At 40.9% G+C, this 9,274-nt stretch overlaps 1 protein-coding gene across 1 annotated transcript; it reads left to right on the top strand.

Annotated features, from left to right (window-relative positions):
• The first annotated feature begins 6,158 nt into the window (after positions 1-6,158).
• Positions 6,159-8,550, top strand: apoa1b (apolipoprotein A-Ib). Its single transcript, XM_038692601.1, is given in 5 exon segments — positions 6,159-6,326; positions 6,999-7,047; positions 7,223-7,367; positions 7,522-7,820; positions 7,823-8,550. Coding segments are annotated over 5 exon segments (948 nt in total). The 5' UTR covers positions 6,159-6,173; the 3' UTR covers positions 8,125-8,550.
• Positions 8,551-9,274: the final 724 nt, after the last annotated feature.

The raw sequence follows: 9,274 nt of genomic DNA, 5'->3' as shown, positions 1-9,274 counted from the left end.
CTTACTTATGTGGAAAGACAACAATAACCCATGATGCAATGTGTACTATGAGATGTCTTACATTTGTTTTCCAGTTGAGCAGATATGTGCTTAATATTGTGTACTGTACCTGAAAGCGACAGTCTCTGTAAATCTCCAGCAATGATGTCAATGACTGAAATACCACTTTACAGCTGTTTTTAATGAAAACAAGTGTGGGTGTGTGTGTTGTAGGGAATGAGCTCAAGGTGTCTCGAAGCAGTTGAGTAGGAGTGAGTTTAAGTGTTTTGCATATGTTACATTAAAGGATCCCTGTGGTGTGGCAAATTGCACTTGCTGTCCCCAAGACTCTTAGTCACAGCTGGGGGCTGCATTAACACTGTGTTGCTAAATGCAGCCTTTGTCCTATCCTGGAAGTCAGGGTGAGATATCAGATTGTTGACACTCTTCCCATGCAAACCATTGTTGGCTGTTGTCCGCAACCGAGTAAATTAGAATATGTTTCCCGTCCAGTATCTTGCAGAAGATTTTCAAAATATCATCTGGTGTTGTGCGCGCACAGAGCAGGGTTACAGCTTCAAACGAATAAACACTTCTTACTTTGACTTCTGTCCTGATAAATCTTTACTCAGGGTTCTAACCACAAGAGGGCAGGCGAGGGGAGGACTGATGCAACATAACTGGTTCACTTGACAAGCAGTCTTTAGTCCACCCCTCTGACAGGAGCTGTGGTAACGCACTGAATACAGAAAAATATTTTCACTGTCTGGTTTAATATGGCCCAATTGCAGTAAGTTTTCAAATATCTCCTACTTCTCAACACATATTTCCTCCCCTCTCACATTTTGGTTTGTCACTTATTAGAAATGCTTATTTTTGATGTTAGGTAGGCTACATTAAATCTAATAAACACATATTAATAATAATTATGGAACATTAGATAATAGGTACCAAAAAGTAATCCTTGACATGAATAGTATCAGGTAAAAACAACTTTTCTTTCCATCCTATGTTTGTCATGGTGTGGGCGGTTAGATATCTAGAAACAGGGTGAATGACCTCTATATCTTGGGCAATGGTAGCTTTAGCATTACAAACAGGCCTTGAAACTCAGATGGTCAACTCAACACCTACGCTCCAAATGACATACACAGTCTTAACGTGAGATTGCGGTGTGCAGGCCTATTTCAATCTCAGCACCCCAAACGTGTCAAGCACTGTATGTTTCAGTTTGTGAAGGAGCTGCAATTTGTATACCCATGAAGTTTTGATATTAAAATTTGTGTCAACTCATCCTCTTTCATTTATGATGGTGGTAGATGTTACAACTGTGTTGATGAACATGGGGTGGTGATGGTACAGTGGATAAGACGCATGCCTTTGGTGTGAAAGACCTGGGTTCAATTCCCCCTGCGACATGTAAACAAAAGTGTCTCCTAATTACTGCAGAGGCATGCGACCTCTGACATATGTGGCAATTGTAAGTCACTTTGGATAAAAGCATCAGCTAAATCAGTAAACCCAGCATGGGAAGCTTGTCCCCTGTCCCAGCCCTGTCCCTTTCATGAAACTTCATTTGAAATTGAGAAAAGCGATGCAACCAAGTTCATGTGTGCACCAGTAACTGATGGGTTAGATACCTTGCTTAAAAATCATAGTGGAAAAAGCATTAAAATAATGAATGTAGAAGTCATAATACATTTAAAATACTTGTGCATTCGGAATTTTTGTAAAAGCATTTAGCAGTAAGTGTACTTACCTGCATGTTAGATTAAATTTTTGTAATGCATTATCGTGAATGAGCTTTTCCATTGTTTTACATGTGAAATATGAATCTGCATATATAATAATAATATGTCTGCATATTTATAGTTTGTATATCCAAAAGATAAATGTAGTGAAGTGAAGAAAGCTTATTTATCTGAAATGGAATAAAGTCTAAGTACCTCAAAATCCTCTTTTAACTCTACATAAAACTCTACCATGATTCATAATATTGCCTTTTCTTGCAGTGACCTTATTGACGCGACATCTAACAAAGATTTACACTAGATTGTGTGTATCTTTTTGATTGTTGATTTGTTATAGCATTTGCTGTTGCACCAGCCTTCAGAACTGTAGAGCTTCTGAACCAAGTAACATGTTCTTCTGATGTTGGCAGGCCCTAACATTTAACTGTGCACTTTAGTACACTGCATTATCTTTGGAACAGACTTAAGAGCAGTAAATGGCTACAGAGGCTCGTAAAAGGAGAAGATAATGTCCCCTATCACTAATCAGAACCTTCATTCTGCTCCTCCAATGATTTAGGTTATCTGAGTTCAGAGTGGATTTTCCTGCGTTGCTGTCAAGCTGTATAACCAACAGGGAGATGCAACCTACAGTGACACTCTGTGACCAGGGCTTTGGTCCAAATATCTGTATTAAAGCAGAAGCGACCTCAACAGATGTGACATTGCAAAACCATTTCAAGACAGTTAAGTAGACTTGGGTATAGCGATCTGAAATGGTGTGTGAAAAGAAAATGAGCAAGATCACCGCACTGTTGCTCACAGCTGAGATAACCTCCCCTGCTGGTTTGAGAACAGTGCTCCATCATGGAGGCAGCTGGAACAATGACGTGACCTCTGAACCTCAGCCAGGGCCTGATCAAATGGTGGATTTGCTGATTAAATATTTATCAGCTCCAGGCAATTACCCCACATCTGTCTGGCTGTTTGATGGTCACTGTAAAACTGGTTGTAGATCATGGACAAAGAAGTTCCTGTTTATTAGTAGCAATAAATCCCATCATATTTGTTTAGCTAGAAATCAGCTGGCCTTATGTAACTGTTGATGCTAAAAAAAATACACCAACTTCTTACTTTAAACACATTATAGTCTCTGTTTAGCAATGATATTGTCTTAAATTAAACCCAGATTATGTTTGCAATCCAGCTGGATCTTTGACCCAGTACCAAAGGCCTACCTTTGTGATTTTGCCCAAAATAGTTGTCTGCCAGGAATTTCCTTAATTATGTTTGAAAATGTCCCTAAATTTAATATTCCACATGATAAACATTTTTTGCTCCATTTTAAATGTTTTTGTCATAATAATTTAGTGTTCAGATGCCTTTAGTATTCCTAAAATGCAACCTGAGCAATTTTCTAGTCAGCTGATGTTCCGAGTTTGTATTGATAATGGCAGTAATGTCGATAGATGGCTCCTTCTTGATGCTTAATCAGCGTGGTGCAAGCAGTCTCAAAGGTTGCTGGTCCAGATAAGAGTCATTCTTCTGACAAAGCCTGTTTCACTCCTGGTCTCTGACGCTCTGAGCTCAGAGCAGGTGATACGCAGAACACTCTTATCGCACGGCCCAGGTCAAAAGCTCTAAAGACTACTGTACAATGACACCACAAGCTGGAGTAATGTGCTGTGTTCTGTTCAGCCTTTTATCCCTCTTGGTGTGCCTGCAACTGATGATTATTTTCATTGTTGATAATTTTTTTGATTGCTTGTTTAGTCTGAAAAATGCCCCTGACACTTTACCAGAGCCCAAGGTAGCATCTAGCAAGTTGCTTTAGTTCAGCCAACGGTTCAAAACTCTGGGTTTCCTTGCTTGGCTACTCTACTTTGCTTGGCTAAATAAGGCACTCCTCAGGCAGAAATTCAGATATACTACCGGTCAACTACAAAGCTTCTATTCAAATTTCGAAACGTCTGCTGTATTTTCGCTAATTGGTGTCAGACAAAGGGGTAGCGTCAATGCCTAGCAGGCATTGATGTGGCTCGCGGAGGTGCCAACTCTGTCACCCATCTGCCTTCATGGCCTCATTAAGCTCAGCTTGGCTCCTGTTTGTAAAAAAAGTGAATGAGTTTGGATTCAGCAGGTGAGATAAATGTAAACCCCACAGTGTGAAATGATAAAAAAAACTGAAAGACAAAGAAGGGTCAAATGTGATCTGCTTTTTAAAAATGCATAGAGCACTCGCTGCAGACAAACACTGGCACAAACAGGAAATTTGTTTCGTGGTTTACACCTCTGAAAAATAGAAACCACCACACTAATGCTATGTGTGACCGACCCATTTACATACTAGGGGAAATCAAAATATTAGAAACACTGTTCAACATGCCAGCTACATCCTTACAATTGATCATTTAGTTCAGTCAACTCCAATGTAATATTTATTGCAAGGCCATTCTCTCAGATTTCAAAATTGTAGAGGGGTTGCTATTTTTTCCTTATTGACTGCTGCAAGAGAACTGTGTACTGAGGATATCTAACCACATCAATATGTTTTATTCGCTGTGGTGAGCTTGAACAAGCTGAGAGTATGGTCTCATCCATACCCTTTCCTTCCCTTGTCTTTAATGTTGTATATATAATGTATGTTAGTGTACATAATTTGAGCTCTTGCTGTTGTATCTTGCCACATGTTGCATAAGATATGAACTGGACATGTTGCAATGACTCAGAGCTGTAACTGACAGTCCTAGAATTTCAAAGCAATGGTATTCAGAGAAAAGTGCATTGATTATATAGGCTACATGAACTATAACATCTAAGAAACACAGACCAGTCTCTTGCTTACAGCTGATTGCTACTGACCACTGATGGCAATGATTAACCTTGCACCCAATAACCTGGCACTATTATGCTAGCTTTTACTCTGCATCTATATAGTTGTGGTGTGATATATAGAAGGCAACGTTGTTCTTCTATCATGGTACACCTATCAGCCCATAGAGATGCTTGTGCAGAATTTTTCTACAGCACGTCAACACACAAAGGGTACAACACAGATTATGTCACCTTTTCGGTTTTAAGTAAAACCATTTAGTTACTGAAACAGAGCATGCTTTTTATGCACGTTTTTATAAACACTGTTTTCCTAATAAAGGAAAGGAATTGTTGTATTATTATATAGGAATAGTTGTATTATTCTCAATTATTTTATTATTCTTTTATAACTTGCCTTTGTTTATTCTGTATTTATATATTTCTACATTACTTTATGTCAACTGTTTGTTTGTCTACGTGTAGCACCTTATCTCCAAAGCAAATTCCTTGTGCGTGTAAAAAACTACTTGACAATAAAGCTCTTTCTGATTCTGATTCTGATCTAATCTATTGCAAATCTCAAAAGAATAGGCATTTATGTGAGGGCAATGCTTGTGTGACAGAAGACATTATAGTACCTATGATCTAAACACATACAGTATGTGGATAATAGGGGAGAACTGTCTATAATACTGTATGACCATTGCTATTCCTCATATTACATGAAGCCACGGTGACAAAGTCCACTGGTGATAGGACAACAAACAACAGCAAGGCACACCACTCTTTGACCTATTAATCATCGCACACACTCCAGCCACAAACTTTGTTATCCATAAACTGAGATAAGGCTGTCTTGATACTCTGTTCTCACTTCATTACTGCACCGTGTCGTGGTACTGTGTTGGTCTGTGTGGATGTGAGTGCATGCACATTTGTCATTCACTATTTAGTGAATGCAGATTGAATGTGATTACATTTCAGAGTGGATTGCAACAAGTCACTATCTTCTATTTGCTCTTGTTTGTGTCTCTTGGCAGCACTGTAAACAATGTGGCTTTCCTGTCCTACACACTCTTAGGTTATGTAGGGGAAATGTTAACAATTTGTATGTAGCCTTTTTAACTTCCATACCTATTTGCTTGTCTGCCATCTTATTGTCCTTCTTTCCACCAATTTTCTCTCCTTCCAGCTTACCTGACCCTCTACTTTTAGCTTGATATCATTAAAAAAAACCTAAATGTTCTGGTTTGTCACTCGCTCCCCTTTTCATCATTTTCACACTTCCATCCTAATTTAACAAGCTTCACGGCTCCGTCTTCACACAGAGGTCCCTTTTGTTTATGTCAGCCTTTCATGTCTTCTACACAACAAGAACGGTGTGGCCACATGACAAATGAGAAAGGTCCTTATCAAGCAGGGGGAAAATGCTTATAGCCTTTTGATGTAACAGAAGCATCATAATATCCTGTTGCCCTAAAAATGTGGTCAATTTAGAGGACACTAAGAAGTGTTTATACTTCTGTATAACTGTATGTTGGATGTATGATAATGTATAGTGATTCTGTGAGTGTGTGCTGAGTGTGTGCTGAGTGATCTCCTCCAAGCAGGTGACCATTGAACTCTCAATCCAGTTCCCTGCTGAGGGAGATGGCAGGGGGTGTGAGGTCCACCTCCACGGAGACACACAGTCCACACACCTCCACCAGCGCCCCTCCTCCCCACATGAACTCATCCCTCACCCGGCGCTATAAAAAGTCTGCTCTTGTTGAAGTTGTTCAGTCTCGTCAAGAACTCCACCAGGTAAGACAAGCAACTGCTATGGCTCTAACTGGGACTTGGGCTGTAGAAGTGGGGGTCCAAAAAAACAGTGGGGAACTTTTTTGTCTGCGACCGAGCTTTCTGCAAACTGTTAACTTTGATGAAGTTGTGAACTGGTGCCTAAAATAAGTTTCTCTAGAAGGAAGGGACTAACCTTTTGGTTATTTTTTAGCAGTTATATTCATTTCAAGCAGATGAAGAAATCCCTAAATTTAAGTGCTTCTGGATTGAGACTGTCTTTGAGATCAGAGAGATGACCTGCTAATTCTGTGACTGTGACCTACTGCAAAGCCTGGATCAGGATTACGCTGTGGTCCAGAGCTAATCTGAATTAGCTGTCTCTCTAATTTGTAGCCATCCCTAATCTACCCAGATTACAGTTTCTTTTAATAGGCAGCCATAGGAGTGTGTAACCTTTAACGGTGTGTTAAAGCATTCTTACTTTTAAGCCTGTTCATCTGGCCTACACATTGCTTTAGGTTGGGGATTTATGTTTAATTGGACTAATGGGTTTCTATTTTGAAATTATTTTATTCTATGTGTAATTTGAACATGTTGTATTAAAACTCCTTTAACAGTGATACTGTGAGTGTGACGTGTGCACTGAATCATTAACCGTGCACATTTTTTTGCAATTTTTTTTTTTTACTCTAGACCACCATCATGAAATTCGTGGCTCTCGCTCTTGCCCTTCTGGCTGTCGGTGAGTCCTGAATGTGCCATTCCTTACTTAAGGGAAACACTATGCCTGAATGTACAGCCTAATTTAGTCAGTGGATCAATTTTACATGACATTTAAACTGTTGCTTGAACCCCCCTCTGTCCCTTTCACTCTCTTTCTGCTCATTTCTCCTCCCCACCTTTCCTTTCCTCTTCAGGCTCTCACGCCGCTTTTCTCCAGGCTGATGCACCCTCCCAGCTGGACCAAATCAGGTCTGCTGTCGATCTCTACCTGACTCAGGTGAAGGACGGTGCCACCAAAGCCCTGGACAACCTCGATGGAGCTGAGTACAGTGCAATCAAGTAAGACCATGTCATTCCCCCAGTCAGGCCCACTTTCAGTCACTGATACTAATCACTGGCTTGTTCACCATTTTCTAGTCACCATTTACTCGTTGATGTGTTTATTGAACTTTCGCTAAAATGGTTTTGCTCCCCCATCTCTGTTCTCTCCCAGGACCACCCTAACTGAGCGCATTGACCAACTGTACACTCAGATCAAGGAACTGCAGAAGACTGTCTCTCCCATCACTGACAACGTCGTCGCCACCATCTCTGACGCCACCGCTGACTTCCGTACCGCTGTCACAGAGGATATCGAGGCCCTGAAAGCCAAGTATGAGCCCGAACGTGCCAAGCTGAGGGAGGTCATTGAAAAACACATTGCTGACTACCGCGAGCAGATTGAGCCCATCGTCACAGAGTACCAAACCAAGCACGCCGCTGAGATGGAAAGTCTGAAGGCCAAGGTGGAGCCCTTGTGGAGCAGCTGAAGGCCAAGGTAGCTGTCAACGTGGAGGAGACCAAGACCGCCATGATGCCCATTGTGGAGGGTGTGCGTGAGAAGCTCTCTGAGCGTCTGGAGAATCTGAAGACACTGGCTGCTCCCTACGTCGAGGAATACAAGGACAAGCTGACACAGTCCTACAACCAGGCGCAGACCATCAACATGGAAGAGCTCACTGCCCTGCAGGAGAAGATTGCACCTTTAGCTGCTGACATCAAGGATAAGTTCCATGCTATCTTCGAGGCCATCGCTGCTACCGTCACCAAGAGCTAAATCCTCTCCACCCTGTCCCTGTAATTAACCTCCCCTACCTGTCCGTCCTAGATCCATTCCACCTTTCTCTCCATTCCTTCCTTCCTCACATGTGCGTAAACACCACCTCCCAAAAAGAAGCCAATGCCTAAGTGATGCCCTTCTTTGCAACAAAATGGCGGGACTCTTGCTCTCTCTCTCCCATGCAAACACCTTACTTCATGCACACATGCTCAAGCACATGCAAGCAAAGACATACACAGACACGTACATACTCAGCACACACATGCTTTACTCTTTGCATGCCATGGCCAACTGCTTACATTTTGTGTAGAGATTGTTTGTGAATTACCACAAGTGCCTGAACCTCTGTCTAATGATGCTTGTCTGATGAAAAACTGTGCTTTGACGAATTACAGCTCAATAAACATCTGACTGTTTATACTACTTTGCTCTCTGACTCTGCTTTGCTCGTGGCTCTGATAAAACTTGAACAGTTGTATATGTTGGTTCGGAATTGGAATGTTGAAATTTTCTATAATAAAACCAAATATCGTGATAACAATCTCTAACACACTGCAATTAATGTTGTTATAACTTCCATGTAATATGCATGTCCCACCTAAAGCCTACATTACAAAATTTATTATTTTATCTAAACTATTAAAATATATAATGCAGGCTAATCACGAAAAAATCCTTCCAGGAATATAAAAATACACATTTAGCTTTATTTGTGTGTCTTGGACCTCAGTGAACCTTTAAGGTCGTATCACACAGACAGCATGTTGAGGGGGTCATCATTGATCATAAGGTCCATTGGAAAAGAACAATATTAATACAATCACTTCTACTTAAGAGAGACATCCAATAACAACAATAACAATAAGATATTTGTGCCTGTGGTCCTGAAAGCTGTGATTAATGAGCTGATCGGGGGTGTGAACTGGCCTATTGACAAACTTAGGTCTTGTTGTGCTTTATTGGGGAAAAGTCTGCTTTTCTGCTTTGCGTCCCTCAGGCTGGAACCTTTCAACACTGTCCCATCATAGAGCCACATGAGGCAACACACACACACACACACACACACACACACACACACATCACAACCATACCACTAAACACTTCCACTCACATTTGAAATCAACTTTGATTTAGCAAGAGCATGTCA

The sequence above is a fragment of the Micropterus salmoides genome, unplaced genomic scaffold (assembly GCF_014851395.1).
Source record: "Micropterus salmoides isolate LMB-PRFRI ecotype aquatic unplaced genomic scaffold, ASM1485139v1 Ms_hic_scaffold_3, whole genome shotgun sequence".
NCBI lineage: Eukaryota > Metazoa > Chordata > Actinopteri > Centrarchiformes > Centrarchidae > Micropterus > Micropterus salmoides.
Note: the sequence above shows the minus strand (reverse complement) of the source record. Positions and strands in the feature narration are given on the sequence as shown.